The sequence below is a fragment of the Malus sylvestris genome, chromosome 11 (assembly GCF_916048215.2).
Source record: "Malus sylvestris chromosome 11, drMalSylv7.2, whole genome shotgun sequence".
Lineage (NCBI taxonomy): Eukaryota > Viridiplantae > Streptophyta > Magnoliopsida > Rosales > Rosaceae > Malus > Malus sylvestris.
Window position 1 is genome coordinate 5,271,606 of NC_062270.1, and position 23,576 is coordinate 5,295,181.

A 23,576-nucleotide genomic window follows, 5' to 3' on the forward strand; every position below is an offset into this window, starting at 1 on the left:
AAAAAATCCTCAATCACATGTATACGTTGTATTAAAAATAAATAAGCATATTAGATAATACTAAACCTCCACAGAGAAATTAATGTGACCCAATTAATGAGATCCGACATGAAGCAAAGGCTTAAGAAATTAATAAAAAGGAAACCCGTTTCGAGAGAGATTGAAACTAAAACAAATAGCAGTTGTGAAACCCTAAGACCTCTTCTCACTCTCTTGCATTTAATGATCTCCACATGATTCCAAGCTTCCAATCTTTTGTTCCGAGGAAAACAGCTCTCTTCCCCTAGCTAGTTGTCATGGCATATGTTTATATATATCCGTTTTTCGTTTTTTATTATTAAGTCGTAGCATCAATTAATATATCTTAAAGTATAAATAATGCCTGTGTTTTCAATTAGAGACTCATCTCTGATCTCTCACACAATATATGTTTATATGTGTGTGTTATTCTAATATTGTAATGGGGGCGATAATGTGAAGTTATTTGCCACTTAAAACTAGAGTCTCATAACTAATATTCTTTTCTATTTATCAGTGAGAGAGTTTTAGATTCGACTGCTGAGGCCTGGAAAACGGGTCATGTTGTCGCATTTGTATCGTTTTGTCATACTTCGTATCGTATCAAAGAACAAGTGACTTAATAAGGACTCGATTCGTTACAGATTATGTTGTTTTGTGTTGGTTTAATGGGTCATGCAAGAAATTGTCATGCCTAATGGCTAATGTCTAAACCTGACAAACTGGTGACCCGACAAACAGATCGTGTTCGTATCGAGGTAATAGGTCTGACAAGAAATTGTCATGCCTAATGTCTAAACCTGACAAACGGGTCATTTATGTGTCATACCCGTCATCTTAATGGGTTCTTAATGTGTGATCCGATAACAAACCAAATCATTAAAGGTCGGTTCTAAACGGATGACACAATAATGACTCGACTCATTAACAGTCTGACAGAGGATGACAAGTTCAATACTAAATTATTATGACTTGTTCATTATGTGGGGCTATAATGTTGATTTTTTTTTTACACTTAAATAATATTCTTCTCTACTTACAAGTAAGATGTTTTAAATTCAACTACTATATGGATGACAAGTTTGATACTAAATTATTATGGCTGGTTTATTATGTGGCGTACTTAAATCCCTCATCCCTCAGTATTTGAGGTTCTACTATAAACCCATTAACAATACAGTAGGTAACCCAACAACTTATAAGCATATATAGAGTCTCTTCTTTCCCTAATGAGCAATTATTACTTTCAACAAATACATCATTATATGAAGAAGAAAAAAAATGTTGAATTTCTTTCTTCTTCGGCAATATATTATTCCTCTGCTTTCTTCATTTCATCAACACATTACCACAGAAAACGCGTATATATTTTTAATTAATATTATACAAGTTTCAGTTTTGTGTTTCAAGTTTCAAACCCTAAGGTCTAGGAAGAAGAAAAACTTCTACGCTCTAGACGGTGAGATCTATGTGAAGTTTTTGTTTTACTGTATATTTTAAGCAAATGAATAAAGTAGAGGAAAAACAGACATCTTTCATCAACTTAGAGGAAAATAAAACATGCAACCTCCGATGCAAACATTGAATGCAATTGCCTTGGTCATATGGAAGATTCGATTCTTGAGATATATGCATGCAGGTTTTCTTAATATATATTCTAAAATGGTGGATAACATTAGAAGCCATATAAGTTTGACAATGGCACCCTCAAACTTCGGTCATATGGTGCTATCCTCACCTCAATTTCAATTTCAATTGCTTGAACAGAGTGGTGTTGGATTTCCGATGCTTCCATTTTCCCACTATCAACTCAATACAACGAAAATAACTATATATGTTTGGGTTTGCATTCTTAAAACGAGTCATATTCTCTTCTTTTTTTTCTACAAAATTACAACCACAATTTGACATATTAGTAAAAGTAACTCATTAAAAGTATGTAAAAAGAAATATATATATTCATACACGCGTGTTAAACTGTGCATGGTTAATATGTAAACAAATAAAAATAAGTATTTTCAGCTTAAAAATATTAGGGCAAATATGATGCGGCCGGTAAAAGCTAGGCCACGTTAATTATCAGTATAGCCATAACTTTCAGTTACATAACTTTTTTCATAGAAGCGAGAAATAGAAAAATTAAACCTAGCACTTCTGCAGTATGATTAATTGCTCTCAAACACTTAAACTACAAGTGTGTTGCAAGTACATAAGTTTTGATTTCAAAATTCTACGTAGTACCCAAAAGACCATTGCCAACATAAACTATACATAGTGTGTAAAATGGAAATTACTAACGCACTTTGTTTTGTCTTACTGCACTTTTTTTTTATAGCATTTAAATTGAATGAATTAAAAAATAATCAAGAGACAGAAGTAAATAGGAGAGACTCTTGTGTGCAACACCAGATGAGGGGTGGTGTGAAAGGGGTGAACTAGAAGTGGACAAGGACTAGCATGACAAATTAGAGAAGGGTGATGCTATCTACACATCATTTTTTACGTTCCAATTACTCCTCTCATTTTTAAGTTGAATAAATTGAGAAGAGTAAAAAAACAAAAATTAACAGGGGGTGTATAGAAGGTAAGAAAGGGTGTGTGGCTAGCACCACCCAAAAAAAAAAAAAAGTAGAATAGGTGCATTTTTTGGTGTCTGAAGCCGCACGGACACATGGTTCGACTGTCGGACCCAAAATTTCTTAAAAAATAGGAGTTGAGATTCTCTCTAGATCTCTGTGTCCGGAGCAGAAGGATCGAAAAAGCCGGGCCGTCAAGGGAGAGAGAGATCTTACTCGTCAAGGGTTTGGTTTTATATGAAGTGGGCCAATGAGAATTGCATAATTTAAATTAAGTGGTCTAAATTTTCAAATTCATTGAAATGAAAAATAGCAGAACATATTCGATGATAACGAGAGAGAGTACCAAGACTGACTAGAGGAAATTGTTCGAAGTACTCAGTTTAAACAAAAAGGAACTAAGATGGAGAAACTTCGAATCTAGATATCGAGGGAGGATCTCAATTCATTAGAGTAGCACATAGACCACTTTCACGCACAAAAAAAATACAGAAGAGAGTCAAATTAATAAACAAAACAAAAAAGGAAAAGGAAAGATAAGTATGAGTACCTTTTGTCCTATGGCCCTCTAATTGAGCAGGCCTGAGAATGCCACCTGGGTGCCTGCGATCAGGCCTTGCAGACTGATACACAGAACTCCAAGTCTAAGAGAAAACCAATGTGATTTTTAAAATAAAAGAGTGATATTATCCACACTTATTTTTATTTCTTACGTTTTTTTTTTTTAATTTTTTATTATCATATCGAATGAATTAAAGAACATTAATAAAAAAAAATTAAAAAAGTTATTCAAGAAGTATAAAGAAGTGTGTGAATAGCACTATCTAAAATAAAATAATTAAAGAAAAAATGTTTGGCTTTCGTCTTTCACTTCGTATCTAGCCTTGATTTAAGAAATCCTTTGTCGTCTGTATAGCAACAAGTTTATTGTTCCTGTAAATGAACAACACCAACCTATTGAGTCTGAAACGGATGAACTCGTAAAGAGCTTGAGTGGGCTTTGGTTTATATTTGAGTCCACAAAGTTACATTATTTTTGAGAACTTTAACGAAAAATTTCCGATATTATTCACTTTAACGAAAAATTATATTTTTACACAAAAAAAGTCAATTCTGATACTATTCATTTTACCCTTTATTTTGTCTTTATCGTTAAAATTTAAAGTTTTCAAACATTTTTTTATTAGTTTTCTTTCTTTTTCTTATTAATGACATTATTTTAGATTGATCATACTGTTTACCTCAGTATATTTACTCTTGTATCTGCTCTAAAACAAGAGGCACGCATTTAGTGAATTATGGTGCCACTAGAATTCAATCTTGTAATCTAGGCAAAATGTCTCCAACTATGGTACGTATTTATTGAATGATGATGTCACTAGAATTCAGTCTTGTAATCTAGGCAAAATGTCCCCAATCATGGGGGTTTAGAAGCCATTTTTGTTTATGTTTATTTCTGGTACAAGTAAATATCCCGAGAAAGCCATTTGAACACAATACCTAAAATACAAGATAACGACTCTTAACCACATAAGCTACAAGTCCGCCCCTTGTTACTGTAGTTTGACAGCTACATTGTCAATGTAAGACATACTACATGAGACCAATTGTTATTGTTGTGATTGTAGACCTTATCTTTGTTATGTTTAAGATATTCAGGCACTTGGTGCACACAAGCACCTCTAAATTAAACTTCAGGGTTCCCCTTCTAGACTGCAAATAGAATCCACCAGCACGAGCACAAGGATGTTGACAATGTCCCCCAAAATGGACTAGGCTACGATTCATTAGTCATCCCCAGCAAGCTTCGACTCGTGTTCAATTTTCGTAGATTCCGCCTTCTGATTCCATTTCGGAACAAAGTGCTTGCTACAACACATTTTGGCTCCTTGAAATCTAAGGGACGCTCCGTGCTCTTCTCCTTTAGTCTCTTTTTCAAGTAGTCTGCCGTCTGCGCTTGAACTGATATCAGCCAACAGAAGTTTCCATGATCAAATTATAGCAAACAACCCCCGAATGCCGTGGATAAGTTAATACATTAACTTAGTTACCAAATATGAGACACATAAAATCAAAGAGAAGAACTACATTGAGATTTCCTGTAGAGATACCTAAGCAGGAGTAACTATCGATTGAGGAACTGCAGCAAACACTGCAACATCATACATTTGTTTTCGTTACAATGGAGGCCTAATCCTAACCAACTTCCCCACCTACCCATATCTTTGTATTTCATTATTGCCCCTATATGATGAAAGCGAGAGGCTTGTTACCTGAGTACAAACTGAGTATAAACATAATTATCAATTCACCTTTCTATCAGCAATTCTGGCACATATAAGTACACAAACAAAAACACGGCGTTCATATTGAAGAAAATCAAAACGGTAGGGAAGAATTACCAGAGTGGGAAGAAGCAGATGCCATGGCACAATCCTTGAGTCTCTTTATCTTTTCAATTGCTTGCACACTTTCAAGGACTTCATCTGTTTTTGGGTCTTCAGTAGATTTCTTCATAACGTTAACTTCATCTGTTTTACGGTCTTCGGTAGATTTCCTCTTAATGCAATCCAATGCATGTTCACATGCCTAGAGAAAAAGCTTAAATCAGGATATACACCACAATAACAAAGATTGACGATACAAAAAGTGAGTCGAAAAACAAACATAGCATGCAGTTTGTTATTACATATACCATGAGCAATTACAAGATAAAAATGCAATAGTTTTGCGTGTCTAATCCACCTTCATCTAGTAGTAAATAAGCCATTTGTATAGCACTAAATATAAGATCTATTGCACTTGTGCCGCTCATTTTGGGAATCAATAGCAATCAAAAGAAACGATAACAACAAATTTAAAACATGTTGTCCCAAGCTTGAAAAATAAGAAATCTGCATGTTGTCAACTGAATTATGTGTTGTTAACTTGAAAACAAGAAATCTCATGGAAAACGACAACTTGGGTATCGACCACAGATTTAGTTATCAGGCAATTGATCATAGATATGGGTACTAAATTAATCATAATCTGAAAAATCAAACAAAATTCCTTCTTTATTCCTTTAGCTACCCCTGCACTGCTTCTCCGGATACGAATAAGTTAAGAAATTAAGAACACTGATAAAAAGTAGTGATAGTTATGAAGGTGATGATCACACTCACCTTTCCTGCAACTGAATAGAAACCACTATCTCTTGACTGGTGAGCAAAATTCAGCCATTCCGTATAAGAAACTTGTAGCCACGGATTCGTCGAAGATTTGACGTCCCGCAAAAGCAATGCCTCATATCTCAAAGCCAAACAACTCTGCAATCACAAACCGATCCACAAGCACATAGCAGATAATTAGTACCAAATTCCAAAGAACCCTAGCGATTTGGCTTATGACATAATTAACTTCATAAAATTCACCAATTTCGCCAAAGTGGCATGAAAAAAATTTAAACTTAGGAATAATTACGCCTGAAATTGAAATCTTTAATTGAATCAAAGTAAGGAAGTACGATGAACACGATGAATTGAGAGGATTTGAATTTTGAGAAGATTTGCCTCAACATCGCCTACTAGTGCAAAAGCGTGAACGAGAAACTCGAGAACAAGAAGCTTCTCCTCCACATTTTTCTCTGCGGTTTCTCGCAGAACGGAGAGCGATTCCGACCTCATGAACTGCCTGAAGCTGGACCTGACTTCTATCGACGACTTTACGTCCTTCGAAACCAATGCCGATTCCAATACTCGTAGCGTCACGTCATCGAACCTGAAAAAGCTCAATATTTTCAATACCAGAGAGAGAGAAGGTGGAAGATTGGAGAAGAAGCAGAAATGGACCTTCTGTTCAAGACGAGCGAGCGAAAGATCTCTGACATTTGGGCGGCAAAATGGTCTCTGAATTCCAATTTGAGTAGGGTTTATCAAAATAAGATGGGCCATAATGGGCCTGCAATCTTTAACCCATTTAAGGCATGTTTAAAGGAAATTAAGGCCCACTTATACCAAAGAAAGGCGAAATCTCATTTGCCACTTTCAATTTTCTATTATTTTTTAACTCATTGCGTTCCAAGTTCAAATTCTTAGCAAAAATATTGATTGTATTTAAAATAAAAAAAAAAACACATTTTATGTCACTTTTCATAACTTGTATTGCCGTGTTTTAAAATATTAGATTATTCATAACCAAATTAAAAGTCATAATCCAAAAAGGTAAGTTTACGAGTTTTTTGACTCATTGCTAAAATATCTTTTATAAACATAAGAAAGCGTCGCAATGCTACAATCTTACAATATTCTCTCTCATTAATAAGTGGAAAGTTTTAAACTTGGCTAAAATAAATACGACCGGCATAATAAAAAACCATAAGATGGGGTCGAGGGCCTGCGTTGAGACGCCGACGTGCCGAGCAGTAACAACCATTAGATGTGGTATATGAGTTACACAGAACCGAGCAGTAATAACCAATAAGTTGAACACTAGGCAAACACAATAGAGGGAAAAGGGATCGACAAAAGTTACCCTCAAGGAAGACTAGCCCCACCCAGTAAGTAGCTGAACAATGAAGGCAACCGGTAGGCAAAATTTTAGGCACCATGACGTTTTGGCAAACAATACTAGATCTTAAACACTAGATTGATGTGGTGAAGTAAAATCATCGCAAAGCGAAAGCCTCGATGTAGGAAAAGAGCCTCCACACAACATGATCAAAAATGTCTAACCAAAATAACAAAATCCTACATGGAAAACCTATTCCATGTAACATGATAGCAAACTTAAATAAGTTCAGCTGGAGATCAAAGTTAAGCAAAATCCAATCCAATCCAATCCAATCCAATGGTCAGGATTCACATCTAACATCAAGTACATTCCAATATAAACTCCCAGCCACAGGAAGCATCTTCAGTGATTTCTCATACGGGCGACAAATTTTCAGTCAGAAAGCATGTACAGATATCAATGCTTGCATCTGAGCCATAGATATAAAATGATCAGATGCAATCAAGAACCCAGTGATGCAAATCTGGGCAATCTCCAAATAAGTGTTAATAATGGTTACGAAAGAGCAGCACTCACCTGAAAATATCAACCTACCATAGCAGCAAGCAATTTGGAGATTATCGACTTGTCTCTATAAAACATTCACACAACTAATATCAATCCCATGCATATAACTGAAACTCCTCCAGGTAGTTTTAGGTAAAGTTAATATAGGAGGACAGAGGCCTTGCTCAGGGTTAGTGAACAACCTACCTCTTAGTCTCCAGTTTAAGAACCCTCCAACGGAATACTACAAAAACCCTCAGACAACAATTCTCATTACATAAAATCTGCTTCATCTGGAAATTCTCTCAGTAAGGACGCGAACGGTTTCCGCCATGTTGATGTCTATCAGCTCCACCGTCTCTATAACTGTTGCGCCTGTCACCGCCACCATATCCACCTCTACCACCACCACCACCACTGCTTGCACAAGAAAAAGCAAGTCAGGACTCAGCATGCAGACAAAAGCACAAAATTAAATAAGCAAACCAGAAACTCATTCACGCAAAAACAGTGGACCCACAGTTAAAATAAACCAGCATGCAAACAAATTGCCATAATAAAAAAAAAAAGCTACATCTCTTCACCACAGAAAACCATATATTACAAAAGAATTTCATAAAGCACATCGGAAATTCAGTGTATCACCCATTAACAGAATACCACAATTGAATTACTCAATGACTTTAGTGATTGTGACATCAAGAAAAAGAACAATTTATAAAACCCACAAGCAAATATTAAACATCAGGATACATATCCACACTGGAAATTTCTCCCAATGTGAGGAAGCAACATAACACACGAACAACAAGAAAAAAAGTTATATTCAACTTCATTCAAATTATAAAATGTACATAGATATCTACCCTTGTTCAAACGAAGGCCTTGGAGCTGATCTCTCCGCCATTGTAACGCTGATCTTATAGCCCCTTAAGTCATAATCTGTAAGCACAATACCTAGTTAGAATAGAACGACTTAAACATCATCTTACCATGCAGAATAAAAGAACAAAAGTTACCATTGTAAAATCCACCAGCTGAATGTGCAGCAGAGGGATCTTCATAGGCTAAACATGCGTCGCCTTTGTTTTTTCCAGACTCGTCTGTGTATATTTTGATATTATATGGCCATTGATCCTTATAGCCACGTTTCTGCTTGATTCTTCCCACCTGAACAATAGCTTAGCATTAAGTAACCGAATAAATGTATACCAATTTGTGGAGCTGACAAGGCAATTTAACCTGTTCCTACAACTGCTAGAGAAATGAAAAATAAATTTCCATACAGATCCTCAAACTATAAAAATCAGTAAACAAAATTCAATCTTATAAACTCGGATGCACAAAGTTCAGAAGTAGGTATGGATTTACTTGTCCAATGCCTCCAAAGAGCTGCTGAAGTTCGTCAACGGTAACATCTGGTGGTAAGTTTGATATGTAGATTCTAGCATTGTCACAAGTATCATCACAATTCTGGTCGCACTGCTTCACCTTAGCTGGGGCCTCCGTAGCACCACTGCCATATCCACCACGACCACCAGCACTGTATCCACCATCATATTTAGCTGGAGGGCCCCCACGCCCACCACCCCTTGCATCACCTAGACCATCACCACCATAACCGCCTGCAGGACCACCGTAAGATGGGGGATACGATCCAGGTCCACCAGTATAGCTTGTAGGAGGAGGAACTGCATCTGTTCCATAACCAGCATTGTAAGATGGTGCGTAATTGCCTCCAGCTGCACCATAGGACGGTGGAGCACTTGGAGGAACCTGACCATACCCACCATCATCTCTTCCTTGGCTACCACCATAAGAACCACCTCTACTACCACCACCGCCTCTACTGTCATAACTACCGCCTCTGCCTCCATCATAACTGCTACTTTTACCTCCTTCATAGTTACCACTTCGACCCCCATCATAATTACCACCCCTACCACCACGGTTACCGCCACCGTAGCCCCCACCACTTCCTCCTCTGTTATAACCACCACCACTGCCACGATCACCACCGGCACCCGAAGGAGAGGGCGTACCACACTTATTACACTCAACTCTTCTTGCAAAGTTCGAATTCCCACAGCTATATACAACCATACCGATTCCATAAACCACAATATACATATGCAATAAGGAAATAAACAAAAATAAATAAATTTCGACTTAAAGCTAATACTTGAAGTTTTAATTCTAAGAAGTTAATTCTAAAACCCAATAAAATATACGGATAAGATTAAATAAATAATAAAACCGATCAAAATCAAATAGAAAGAAAGAACGAGATAGAAAAAGAGAAAGGGCTTACCCTGGATTAGGACACAGCCAATCACCATCTCTTCCACTACCACCGCGGCCGCCTCTGCCCCCACCACCACGGTCGCCACCTCTGCCTCCACCACCACGGTCGCCTTGATATCCTCCACCTGCAATCAAAACCAAATTCGTCAAATCAAAATCAAAAGAATTTAAACAATTATAAACTCGAAGGAACAAAGTAATGAAATATACCTCGACCGCCACCGCCCCGTCCACCACCGTAACCACCTCCATCGCCGCCCTTACCTCCATATCCACCGCCACCGCTTCCACCATAGCTCCCGCCTCCACCACCACCTCCATAACCACCAGAACCGCCTCCGTATCCGCCAGAACCACCATAGCCGCCGCCGCCACCGCTAGATCCGTATGTCGGAGGGGCACCATCGCCCCCTTGACCGTAGATTCCAGCCATGATCTAGGTTCGAGCGAGAGAGAGAAGCGAAACAATCACAGGGACACACAGATTAGGGTAAGACTCGAAATAAAGATATTTACGCGCTGAGTACTTCTACTTTATATGTCTCCAAGACAATGGCTCCAACACGTGTTGGTTAATCATGTCAAAAGCCCAAACCCGAAACCCTTTTGAGTCCGTATTGGGTTTTCTTAGGGCCCAGACCAGTGAGCTTCTTTTGTTTTTTTTTTTTTTTTAAACAAGTCAGAGGAGGGAGATTCGAATTCGGGCATAAGTGGCAGGTACATTAATCTAACCAATTAAATTACAAATCAGCTCGTGATAACTCCGCCACCAACTGACTTAATCCACACATGCGCACGTACATCTCGTCTTTTCTTACTAATTGGGAAATTGAAATGCTCACACTCACTCTGCATACTAACAAGAAACAAATATAGAGATTTCCCAAACCCTTCTTTTACTATCTTTAATTTTGTAGAGCAATAGCTTCGATAAGTGTTTAAACTTCATACGAGTTACAAAAACAACACCGGCACCAATCGATCAGCAGACGGATAATACAGCGGCAAAAAAATTCCTCGGATATCTATTTTCTCAAAACTTTCCTCAAAATCTATCTTCTATGTAAATCGGGGTAAAGATAACAAAAGGGTTGTCACTAGCAAGGTCATCCACAGGGAAAGGTAGTCCGGGCGGAAGGAATCTGAAAAAGAAGTGCGTAGCTGAACCGAAAACCTGCAATTAGCCACGGATGGATTGACAGTTGTGATTAAACCCAAGCCACCAAAGTCACAGCTATCTGCACTCTGGTTATGCTGCTGATAGTAGCTGTTAAATGCATATGAGATATTGCCAGGCCAACTGATATTGGAGCAAGACCCGCCAGGAGACATTGCACTGCAATCGGCATGCGAACATGCCTCTGAAGCACTAGCAGTTGCATTAGATAAGTCCCCGTTATTGTTCACCACGCACCACTTAGCCGGAAGGTACTCCACATTCTGTGCGTCCACGAGATTTTTCGAACCTTGGATGAAATCAAAACGGTACTTGGCTTGACCATCAAAAGTGAAGACACCCCAATGTCTCTCAAAATTTCCAGTGCTTATGCTTCTTTGGTCCTCATCTAAGAGGCTAAAAACATATGTTTCGCTTGGAGGATTCCGAGGTCTGAGTGGGGTTCCCGATTTGCTACGAAGGTGCGCCATTAGGCCTTTCATGAATGTCTCTGCAGTGGAAGAGGTTGCATTTGCTGCTCCATCTGTAGGCCAACCAATCTGTGACACAACAATTTCCATCTTCGGAAATCCTACTGTTGACAAAGCAGTAACCAAGGTGTCATGGCTCAAGTCAAAGCTGTTTTTGTATGTTTTGCGGCTGTCGTTATGAGGTTTTGCATTATCTTTAAATAGAGTGAAGTCGAGGGAAATGTTTTTGTTCTGGCGGAGACTTATGAACGGGGAAATGGTTGCAAAGAATGGTGAATTGTGCTTGCTGAGAAACGTGAGCAGTTTAATCATGGTTCTATTGAGGTCAGCCCGAAAGTGTCCTTTTGAAGGATGGCCAGACTCTGACAGGAAGGAATCAAAACTACAAGGCACCACCACTTTCACATTGCTCTCCAATTTTGCTCGGGCCAAAGCTGTGTGGATATTCATTGCCGCTCCTATGACGAATGGGTGAAATTGCTCACCATAACTCTGGAGAAATGACTCATCTCCAACAGCAACATACCTGAAAATAGACCAGTTAGAAACCAATATATACAATACGAAACAACCATATATTGATTCATGAATGAGCAAAGTCCATTCGACATCTGATTTGATCAACAAACAAATATTCATTAGCTACTCTAAGAGGCTAATGAGTTCAAGAACCGCAAAATCCCTGCTACAAAAATTTATCTGTCAACTTGTCCTTGCACGGCTGGCTAATCCTAAAAGATTCCTTCTCACTACAAAATTTACTCGTTCGACCAGTCCTAATGCAATTAAGCCCAGTGAGAGATCACTGATACTGACATGTTGAAGAGGCAACAGGCTCCTCTTTAAAGATTAATAGACAGAGGAAAGTTTCTTGTTGCTCTAGCCTCTAGGTATAGCTCTCATCTCCTACAAAGTTTATCGGTTTATTTGCCAAAAATAAAGCACCAATGCAGCGCTTGAACACGCCAGGGAACTTGAACTAGTAGCATCGGAACACAAATACCATTATACTATTTTCTTTCATTCTTCAACCATGAAGAACACAATAAAAGTATCTTTAAATTCCATATGCCGGCTCATACGACATCAAAGAGTAACCTTGACGTGATGTTTAAGCATCTACTCTGAAAAACATAGTGACGAAGATTTCGACATGGTCCCCTTTCATTTGTGGTTCTTTTCATATACATTAAACTAAGGATAATTTCACAAAAGTCCCCACTTCATGCGCAATGCAACTTCGTTCGAAAACTACGATTTTCTAACATCCTACATTGCCCCAGAATTGCAACACAATGCCAACGGTATCACTTAATCTAAGCAAAAGCAGTAACAAGATACATTCTTTCTAAATGTGTAACACAAATACAATGCAATTCAGCAATTGGGTATTTCTAACAATCAAATTTCATCGACAGTAAATTAACTATTTACCACCCAAAATCCAAATGCAGCATCAAATTAAAACCCCATCGGGCAAAAAACCAAAGAGAAGGACGAAAACTCACTCAATTTTAACACCGCCGCCGCCGCCGTTGGAGACGTAGCGAGTGACATTGTCATGTACCCAACTCTCGGCAGCCTTCTTGGAAGAGTTGAGGGATTTAAGCAAAGCATTGGGAATGCCCACAGTGACGCTAAGCTTGGACCCAGAAAGCGCTCCGAGGACGCCTGGGTCGGCGTCGAACAGCTTGACCTTGGTAACATTGTTGGACTTCAGCAGCTCCACCACCTTGGCCGGCGGTAGTGGGTGCGACGCCGTCGTACCCCAGTTCACGCCTATGGCTCCGCAGGTGGAGACGGTGGTCGCCAGGACGAAGAGGAGTGTGCAGAGATTTGGGGGCATTTTCTGGGTTTGGACTTTGGAGTTGGAGAGGGAGATTAAGGGCTGAACCTTTTTGTGCTGAAAAGTAGTAAATGAGTGAGAATGTTGGTGGAGGCTTTTGGCAGTTAGCGGTATTCTACGCCAATTCAGCAGTCCAACTTTGCAATTTCGTCTCTCTCTATAAATTAATGAGTTTAATTAGATTTTTTTATCCTAGGCTATAGACACTAAGATCTCGTTTGACATGTCGAATTGTACTGATTATTTCAATCGGATAGGATAATCTGTCGTCAGATAGTACTGACTATTTAATCAGTCGTTTGGTGCATAATCGGATTAAATACCAATTTTTTATAATAAAAAAATAATAATAATATCTGTATATTTTTAAGAGTATAAACAAATTAAAGAGTATGGATTATATTTGTTCTCAGTTAAAAAATAAATAAAAATACTCGGTTCATCATGGACTTGTTTTTGTCTGCACTTCCTCCTCCTCCTAGTAATAAAAGTTGTCGTTGACTCGTTGCACAAAGAATCAAAGCTTATCATGTTCATCTACTTCCTCAAAAGGAGATTGAAGAATATTTAATGGCACTATGTTTCCAATTTAAAATCAAATTTGGTATCAGAGCCCGTCATTTTGATGGGCAAAACACTAGAAACCACCACCTTTGATCCAGAAGCAGACGCTGCTGCCATGGATGTTCACCACGAATATCTACAAATGCAAGTCACCGGCCTATTCATCGATTAGCTCCAATTCCAACTTATTACACCACCCAATCCCCATCCACAACAACCATACATAACCGCACCCCCAAGCTCCAGTTCACTCTTCGTCGAGAGAGAAAAGATGGAATATTGGTTGAGAAGATAGATCGGGATGGCACTGAAGTAATATGCAAGAGAGGGATGAGAAAAGAGCCAGCGGGATTTTGTTTACAGCAACTCGACTAATAATATCGAGGATTTGGATTGTATAAATTATCCGGCGTACGTCGTATAAAATAGATGGGGCCGCATAAATAATCCGGTGCTAATTTAATACGGAACCGCACCAAACACCAGATAGTATTAAATAGTACAATCCGGTGTTTAATACGGCATGTCAAACGAGGCCTAAGGTTTGGAGTGAATCCAATTCCCTTTTAACAATGTGTGTACCACTTTAATTTTGCGTAACATAACAAATTCATACCTCCGTTAGAAAATTTGTTAATTTAGTCATTTGATAGCGTGATAACAGTGGGTTCCATATTTTTACTGACGTGAGCATGACTACCAATGTTATAAGTTGGCAGCATGTCAGTACAAATGTGTAAATCATTGTTATCACGTTATCACCAACCGGCTAACTTAACAAATTTTTAACGAATGTCAAACATTGCAACGAATTCCGTAAGTTAATATATGACATTACAATATATAATTTACTCAAAATAGTAAAACAAGTAATGTATTCCATACCATGTTTATGAAATAATTGTTCAATGTTAATGCATGAGGATTTACTTGTATCTATACTACGAAACACATATCTCACATGTTTCATTCACTTTCTATTGTTTTTTAATATAATCATGTCATTTCGATCACCAAGTCTTATCACAAGACCCCCGCATAAAGAAGAGACTCTTTCTTACAACCACGACATTATCGTCACTCATCAATAGGTATTAGTCACATGTTAAAAAATGGACTACCCGTTCAAAATAATACTTGCTACATGGTTAATTAGTGACAAGAAAATATCTTTCCACCTAATTAAAAACTGTTTTTACCATTATTCATTTACTACAATAAGATTGATGAATCATGAGAAAACTCCGATATCCACCCTCTTATAAAATAAATGACAACTTATATTAAATAATGGCAAACATTGAATGCAATTGCCTTGGTCATATGGAAGATTCGATTCTTGAGATATATGCATGCAGGTTTTCTTAATATATATTCTAAAATGGTGGATAACATTAGAAGCCATATGAGTTTGACAATGGCACCCTCAAACTTCGGTCATATGGCGCTATCCTCACCTCAATTTCAATTTCAATTTGCTTAACAGAGTGGTGTTGGATTTCCGATGCTTCCATTTTCCCACATCAACTCAATACAACGAAGATAACTATATATGTTTGGGTTTTGCATTCTTAAAACGAGTCATATTCTTTTTTTTTTTCTCTACAAAATTACAACCACAATTTGACATATTAGTAAAAGTAACTCATTAAAAGTATATAAAAAGAAATATATATTCATCAGGGCCGGTCCTGAGATTTTGGAGGCCCCGTGCGAGATTCAAACGGAGACCCTTACACGGTCTAAATTTTGGTTGCTATATTTTCATTTATATTTTATATTTTTTTTGTGTGTATAAATTGATATAAACACAAAAGAAAATAAATAAAAAATAAGCATGGATTGGTGGCTATGTATCTCCATTCCTTATGTTTTTGAGTTCGAAACTCCTTACTTTTTAAATACAAAAAGCATGGTGTGGTGGCTATGTACATATCATATCACCATACATATATTATAATTAGAACAACACATGCTCTTTATTATGAACTAGTTAAACAAATAATTGGTTATGATATTGTAGCATCTTATAATGAACTGTTAGTTTTTTTATTGCATTTTTTCTCACTCCCTAAAGTGAGGATGATTTTAACCCCCACTCGGTTGATTGTCGTTAGATTACTTAGAATTCGAGATTCGTGTCTTAAATCAATTAAACCAAATTAATTTAACGGTAATCAATAAGGGATAAGGATCATCTGCTCACCTCCACTTTAGTGTTGTGAGCAAAGTTGTATTATATTTAATATATATATATATATATATATGACACACCCCGACCGAGATCAATGCATGATGGCCGTCACGTGAGAGTGACGTAGCCATGTGCACAATGTGGAAGCAATAATGATAAGAAATATACGAATAATTAAAAACCAAATTACTAGAGTGCACTACTAAACAGGGAATGATAGGAGTTAGTTACAACAGTAAACACTCATACTCAGAGCATAAGTCTAGGTGCAGTCCAGTAGGACAAGTACTAATTATACAGTACCAGGAATGTCCTACTATTATTTAGATAGGTCAGAATTACCGACGTCCTCAAGCCACCAACAGCAAACTTACTTAAAACCTAGAGGGGCGCAAAACAGAAAACGTGAGTGGGCAAAAACAAATGTTATACAAAATCATTTCATTTATCAACATAACTAACCCCTCGCTGTAAAACATGTATAATTTTTTTCCCAGAATAAAGATATAAGTGTGTGTGTGTGTGTGTGTGTGTGTGTGTATAATCATATCAATTCAATTCATGCTACACATAATCATATTCATATGTATGCCATGCCAAGATATAACAGGGTAAGCAATTCAGGTAAGAATAATTTCATAAAAATATAACATGTTAGCCGGAACTCATGTGGTAGTTTGTACGGCTGAATTCATAGCTCAAAGTTACTCTAGCCGGAGTCACTACAATGACCTATACGGCAACATATTGTACAAGAGTTGGAACCAAACAAACAGGTGTATACGACAATAATGGATGCAATACAATCATGCTCTATTCTACTCTCACATAATAGCTGAGCGATAAATCGCTAGTCACCTACGAGTCGGAACCATAAATAAGGTATGTATGACAAGACTGTGCACCTAACTTGGATCCAATATGAGCATATGGTGTGGGAGGTGACATAATAAACATGCATGTGCCATATCTATGGCTAAATTATAATCACCCTACGTGCAATGTTATGAGCTCAACATTAAGGTCTGTATGACAAGACTGTGCATCTAACTTGGATCCAATATGAGCATATGGTGCGGGATGTGACATAATAAGCAGGCATGTGCCATATCTATAGCTAAATTATAATCACCCTACGTGCAGTGTTATGAGCTCAACATTATTCAATCACATATTGTATCATCGTTGATTCACATAACCAAACAAAACTTACCTGAACTTACCTGAGCGTCCACAGCACCACATTTATATGTATAAATCATCACATACCAATTCATGTAGGAATTATAAACTTATATGCATGGCATTATGGCATAATATCATTTAAACACATATTTCTGGGAAAAATATCAAGTATATAATATATACTGAAAACCAAAAGCCCACTCACTAGTCGAAAGGTCGTAGCCCCCGAGTCGCCCTTGGATACTCTCGTCCTCGGGATAAGTCTTACCTATATGCGAATTAATTATAAAAATGTTATTTTAAAGCACATATGCAAAACTAGCTAATAACTTCTCATACATAGCTCAAAATGGGTATATGAATATACCGCTGTGACCTACACAACCTCAAGATCATCCCCAAATTTTTAGATAAATAATTGGAAGCCTCACGCGCCCCCACGTGCCTACAATGGCCCCCACACGCGACCATGTGCCAGGCACACTGTCAGCGTCAGTTAATGCCGTCAGGAATATTCCATTTAATCCTAACGGTAACAGTCCAAACTAACTGACGGTGTCAGCATATGACGAAATATTCTGTCTTCGTCTCTGGCGAGTCGTCGGTTATCGGAAAACTGGGTAAAACTTCAAAACCTTTGTTCTCACTCGATTCTTCACCAAAACTTATGAAATTTGAACCATTGGAAAGCTAATAATATGTAGAATCATGTTATACCATTTTTAAGCCTTGAAATCCACTAAAATTTACCTGAGGAAGCTCGATAATCTGATCAACTTTGAAAAACTTCGATCTCGACCCTCCGACGTCCAAACTCTTATAATGAACCACCCTGAGCTTCCTTAAGACCTCCTAAAACTCCCTATGAGCTTTAAATTCCATGAAACAAGTAGTTTTACGTCCATGTGAATAGTGCATGAAACTTTGTTTCTCGGGTTCTCGAGGTATCAATCAACTCATAGCACCACGAGGAACACAATGGTGCACTCTATTGATGCACAAAATGGGAGGGGTCTTGGAACAACTTAAATCTGACCGTGAATCTGCATGAAATGTAAATAACACAAGATTTATCGTGGTTCACCCTAAGGTTTGGGCTACATCCACACTGATTATGTAAGCATCTGTAATATGAGAGGGGATGTGAGAGGGTTTCAGGCCTAAGGGTTGCCTTTCGAAAATTGTGAGGGTGAGGGGTCCTTTTATAGAATAAGAACTCATCACTTATTACATATTTGCCCCTTCCTTTATCGCATAATTACATTTAAGTTCCCCGAGTATTTGTACGAGATCTAAATACGAGGCCCTAAATATGGTATAAACACACTCAAAACCTTCGATTTGCGAAGTTTAGGGTGTTCTTGCCCTTGTCTGTACGTATAGCAAGGAGAGAGAGAGAGTGAAACCAAGAGAGAGAAAGAGTACAGAAGAGCAGAGAGAGAAAGGGTAGGGATGTGTGTGTGGTCCCAAAATGCACACCAATCACAACTAAGAGAACACTAAGTTCTAATTGGATCCACTAAAAGAGGAATATAACTAATTGGTCCAAAATCTTAAGTTTAAACCACAACATCCCATAATAATTCTCAACTCCAAGGATATTTAGGTAATTTTACATCGTCGATAACATAATTAACGTACATCTCCGGGACGGGCTGTGACAATATATATATGGATGACTAAATGGTCTTCAACTAGAATGAAAATTAAACGATCCTTAAAAGTTGACCAAATAATAAACGAATGACATGTATTCGATTAAATGATATCATATATGGAAATGAGGGTTTTAAAGATTTTATCTTCAAACCTTTAAGGATTTTAATTAATTATGATATTCCTAATCATAAATTTATCATCAAAAGTTATCTTTTATAATGATAGAAATTAAACTACAAATATTAAAGAGAAAAGATATAATTAATGTAGTTCAAAAAAGGCCCAAAAAGGGTTATACTGGGACTCGAACCCTTAGACCAACTCCAATCATGGGCTATTTGCCAAATTCCCCCCCAAACACCACCCAACCCAAGCTAAAACTTTGGACTAAAAGTCAAATGCTAAAGCTGGGCCAAATTCCCCCCCCCCATCCGCGTGGACTCGCTTGAAATTGGGCCACTCGCGAACACGCCCCACCGGCCTGCTTTGAATCTGCTCCCGACAGAGTGGGGGCCTACTGCTAGGGCCCTGTCAGCCACTTCCCCCGAGCCTAACGACTCTTTTCCCCATCCGACGGCTATCATTTAAGGACCGTGGTTGACCCAACGATCCATATTCAAATTTCATTTTAAAAAATATGTTATTTTAAAATACATTGAATCCAACGGCTAAGATCGAATATAATCAAATCTAAAGGTAAAAAAAAAGATCTAATGGCCCAAATTTAAATCCAACTGCTAAAATAATTAAAAAAATTATTTAACTCAAAATTCACCCAAAAACTTTATAAATACCTATGTATTTGTTCAAACATCCACACAAGACCCGTCAGGAGACATTGCACTGCAATCGGCATGCAAACATGCCTATGAAGCACTAGCAGTTGCATTAGATAAGTCTCTGTTATTGTTCACCACGCACCACTTCGCCGGAAGGTACTCCACATTCTGTTATGTGCATCCACGAGATTTTTCGAGCCTTGGATGAGATTAAAACGGTACTTGGCTTGACCATCAAAGGTGAAGACACCCCAATGTCTCTCAAAATTTCCAGTGCTTATGCTTCTTTGTGTTGGAAATTTGAGTAGTTTGAGTAGAAATTTCTTTGTCCCACATTGGCCATTCCCAGAAAATTTTATCACTTTATAAGGCTTTGTCATTTATAGAAAGTGATTTGAGTAATAGGCATGGAGAGTAAAATTGGGCTCACCTTTGAGGTTGGACTTTGGGGTGCACTAATTAATTATAATTAATAAATAATTAATTATCAAAAGGTGGGCCTTGGGGCTCGGGCTCTAATAATTAAATTATTTAATTAATTAATTTTGCATTTAATTAATTAATTATTTTTTACCAACAGAGAACACAGAGCAAAGCACCCCTCTGGAGAAGATGTCTCTTAACAGATACATCTCATTCTCATACATGTTGCGAACCAGCATCCTTCTATTATATATATTCATCTGCATGACATTTAGGACACATAAAATCAATATTCTTCTTCTACAATCACAAACATCATTTCTGAGAGAACCACACAAAAATTCGCCAGAAGTTAAGTTTTCCGATGCTGGAATTCTAACTTGATCGTTAAATCCTGATGAAACAGACGTCTGTAAAACTACAAGCACTGAGTGGAGATAAAATTTCTGTTTCAAGGATATTGTGGTACGCAAATTTCGATCTTCAATTTTTCTGTTTATATTTATTTCGTTGTTCATACTCTGTCCAATAATTTTTATATTCGCATTTATAATTTATTAGCATATATACAATTAAATTCACATATATCCAACACTTTGGTCCTCATCCAAGAGGCTAAAAACGTATGTTTCGACTGGAGGATTCCGCGGTCTGAGCGGGGTTCCCGATTTGCTACGAAGGTGAGCCATCAGGCCTTTCATGAATGTCTCTGCAGTGGAAGAGGTTGCATTTGCTGCTCCATCTGTAGGCCAACCAATCTGTGACACAACAATGTCCATTTTAGGAAATCCTACTGTTGACAAAGCAGTAACCAAGGTGTCATAACTCAAATCAAAGCTGTTTTTGTATGTTCTGCGGCTGTCATTATGAGGTATTGCATTATCTTTAAATAGAGTGAAGTCGAGGGAAATGTTTTTGTTCTGGCGGAGACTTATGAATGGGGAAATGGTTGCAAAGAATGGTGAATTGTGCTTGCAGAGACGTGAGCAGTTCAATCATGGTTCTAAATGTGTAACACAAATACAATGCAATTCAGCAATTGGGTATTTCTAACAATCAAATTTCATCGACAGTAAATCAACTATTTACTACCCAAAATCCAAATGCAGCATCAAATTAAAACCCCATCGGGCAAAAAAACCAAAGAGAAGGACGAAAACTCACTCAATTTTAACACCGACGCCGCCGCCGCCGTTGGAGACGTAGCGAGTGACATTTTCATGTACCCAACTCTCGGCAGCCTTCTTGGAAGAGTTGAGGAATTTAAGCAATGCATTGGGAATGCCCACAGTGACGCTAAGCTTAGACCCAGAAAGCGCTCCGAGGATGCCCGGGTCGGCGTCGAACAGCTTGACCTTGGTAACATTGTTGGACTTCAGCAGCTCCACCACCTTGGCCGGCGGTAGTGGGTGAGACGCCGTCGTACCCCAGTTCACGCCTATGGCTCCGCAGGTGGAGACGGTGGTCGCCAGGAGGAAGAGGAGTGTGCAGAGATTTGGGGGCATTTTCTGGGTTTGGACTTCGGAGTTGGAGAGGCAGATTAAAGGCTGAAGCCTTTTTTGCTGAAAAGTAGTAAATGAGTGAGAATGTTGGTGGAGGCTTTTGGCAGTTAGCGGTGTTCTACGCTAATTCAGCAGTCCTACTTTGCAATTTCGTCTCTCTCTATAAATTATATAGTTTAATTAGATTTTTTATCCCTAGTTTCTAAACATTAAGATCTCGTTTGGCAGCTTCTATAAAAAGATCGGATAGGACTAATAGTACGGAACCGATCATTTGGTGCTCTTCCGTATTAAATAAGTACCGAACTACTTTAGCCGGTCCACTTATTTTATTTGGTATACACCTGACTAATAAAACCATTCAAAAGAAATGTATTATTAGTCGGATTCTCTTCCATTTCTCTCGCGCAAACTCGGCTACCCATCTAAATAACAAAACAAGTAATTTGCTTCATACCATGTTTATAAAATAATTGTTCAATGCTAATGCATGCAGATTCACTCATATCTATACTACAAAACACGTATATCACATGTTTCATTCACTTTCTATTGTTTTTTTAATATCATCATGTCATCTCGATCCCCAAGTCTTCTCATAATATCCCTGCATAAACAAGATATTCTCTCTTGCAATCAAGATATTATCGTCACTCATCAATAGGTATTAGTCACATGTTAAAAAATGGACCGCCCATTCAAAGGGATACTTGCTGCATGGTTAATTAGTGACAAAAAAATATATTTCCACCTAATTAAAAACCGTTTTTACCATTATGCATTTACTACAATAAGATTGATGAATCATGAGAAAACTCCGACATCCACCATCTTATAAAACAAATGACAACTTAAATTAAATAATTCTACTTCTAATCGCATTAAGAAAATTTAGGATTAAACCTCACGCCTATTCAATTGAATAGGTGGTTAATTTGGTGATAGTATTTGTGTGGTTAGTGGTGAACCTTCTCAGGCCTCGTTTGGTAGTTCGAACTGTACTGACTATTTCAGTCAAATAGGATAAATAGCCACTAGATAATACTGACTAAATTAGTCGGGCGTTTGGTGCAGTATTGGATTAATAACCGTATTATTTATCCTGTGTTTGGTATTGAACCGGATAAGATAAGAGAAAAAAAATCAACAATTCTATTCAGTAAACCACAACAGAGCAATACTTCAACACCCAATCAACAATTCAACAACCCTAGTCCAAAATTATTCACACATATATGGAGCACAATTCCTGAAGTACAACTCCACCCCCAGGTCCCCCACTCGATTACAGTTCTCCAAATGTTGCAACGAAAATTGGATTGGACAAATATATAGGAATAAAGAAGTAAAATTTTAATATCATTCAACGAAATTGTTCATAATTTTCGTCATCCAGCCAAAACCAAAATTGGGGAAAACGAAAAGGGGCTGGGTTTGGGTGGAGCAGGTAGAGAAGAAGAAGAAATTTGCAGGTGGGGTTGGGTGGCAAAATTGGGGAAAACGAAAAGGGTTGGGTTTGGGCGGAACAGATGGAGAAGAAGAAGAAATTTGTAGTTCCAAAATTGGGGAAAACAAAAAGGGGTTAGGTTTAGGCATAACAGATAGAGAAGAAGAAGAAATTTGCAGGTGGGAACAAAGAGAAAAGAAGAAGAAATTTGCAAGTGGGGTTGGATAGAGAAATTGGGGAAAGTAAAGAGGGGTTGGTTTTGGTTGGAGCAGGAAGGGGATGAGGAGGAGGAGAAGAAGACGCAAGGCGCGATGCGAGACGGAAAGGAGAGAGCGGAGGAAGCGAAACTACCTGACTAATAATACAAAGAGTTTTGGGATGATAATTTAGTAGGC

At 38.0% G+C, this 23,576-nt stretch overlaps 4 protein-coding genes across 7 annotated transcripts; all 4 read right to left on the reverse strand.

Annotated features, from left to right (window-relative positions):
* Positions 1 to 3,985: 3,985 nt before the first annotated feature.
* LOC126589538 (protein DOUBLE-STRAND BREAK FORMATION-like) lies at positions 3,986 to 7,519 on the reverse strand. 2 transcript variants are annotated; one of them, XM_050254861.1, is made up of 5 exons: positions 6,425 to 7,519; positions 6,146 to 6,353; positions 5,759 to 5,902; positions 4,997 to 5,183; positions 3,986 to 4,545 (listed from the first exon to the last, which is right to left on the reverse strand). In XM_050254861.1, the coding sequence occupies exons 1-5, from the start codon at positions 6,460 to 6,462 to the stop codon at positions 4,382 to 4,384; spliced, it is 741 nt and encodes a 246-aa protein (XP_050110818.1). In that variant the 5' UTR covers positions 6,463 to 7,519; the 3' UTR covers positions 3,986 to 4,381. The 2 variants fall into 2 exon arrangements, with proteins under 2 accessions (XP_050110818.1, XP_050110817.1); XM_050254860.1 differs by having other exon boundaries at positions 3,986 to 4,556.
* Positions 7,520 to 7,657: 138 nt separating this feature from the next.
* On the reverse strand, positions 7,658 to 10,449 carry LOC126589537 (transcription initiation factor TFIID subunit 15b-like). Of its 3 annotated transcripts, XR_007611854.1 has the most exons (7): positions 10,146 to 10,448; positions 9,943 to 10,060; positions 9,003 to 9,720; positions 8,651 to 8,801; positions 8,498 to 8,573; positions 7,839 to 8,048; positions 7,658 to 7,716 (listed from the first exon to the last, which is right to left on the reverse strand). XR_007611854.1 is itself a non-coding variant. In XM_050254859.1 (6 exons), exons 1-6 carry the CDS (start codon positions 10,366 to 10,368, stop codon positions 7,937 to 7,939), a joined length of 1,395 nt encoding a protein of 464 aa, XP_050110816.1. In that variant the 5' UTR covers positions 10,369 to 10,449; the 3' UTR covers positions 7,658 to 7,936. The 3 variants fall into 3 exon arrangements, 2 of the variants coding, with proteins under 2 accessions (XP_050110816.1, XP_050110815.1); XM_050254859.1 differs by having other exon boundaries at positions 7,658 to 8,045; positions 10,146 to 10,449; XM_050254858.1 differs by having other exon boundaries at positions 7,658 to 8,048.
* Positions 10,450 to 10,814: 365 nt separating this feature from the next.
* LOC126589536 (glucan endo-1,3-beta-glucosidase 9-like) lies at positions 10,815 to 14,124 on the reverse strand. Its single transcript, XM_050254857.1, has 3 exons — positions 14,080 to 14,124; positions 13,091 to 13,485; positions 10,815 to 12,108 (listed from the first exon to the last, which is right to left on the reverse strand). The coding sequence occupies exons 1-3, from the start codon at positions 14,107 to 14,109 to the stop codon at positions 10,995 to 10,997; spliced, it is 1,539 nt and encodes a 512-aa protein (XP_050110814.1). The 5' UTR covers positions 14,110 to 14,124; the 3' UTR covers positions 10,815 to 10,994.
* Positions 11,410 to 22,216, reverse strand: LOC126589539 (glucan endo-1,3-beta-glucosidase 9-like). The gene is made up of 3 exons (XM_050254862.1): positions 21,397 to 22,216; positions 20,913 to 20,990; positions 11,410 to 11,573 (listed from the first exon to the last, which is right to left on the reverse strand). Exons 1-2 carry the CDS (start codon positions 21,735 to 21,737, stop codon positions 20,930 to 20,932), a joined length of 402 nt encoding a protein of 133 aa, XP_050110819.1. The 5' UTR covers positions 21,738 to 22,216; the 3' UTR covers positions 11,410 to 11,573; positions 20,913 to 20,929.
* Positions 22,217 to 23,576: the final 1,360 nt, after the last annotated feature.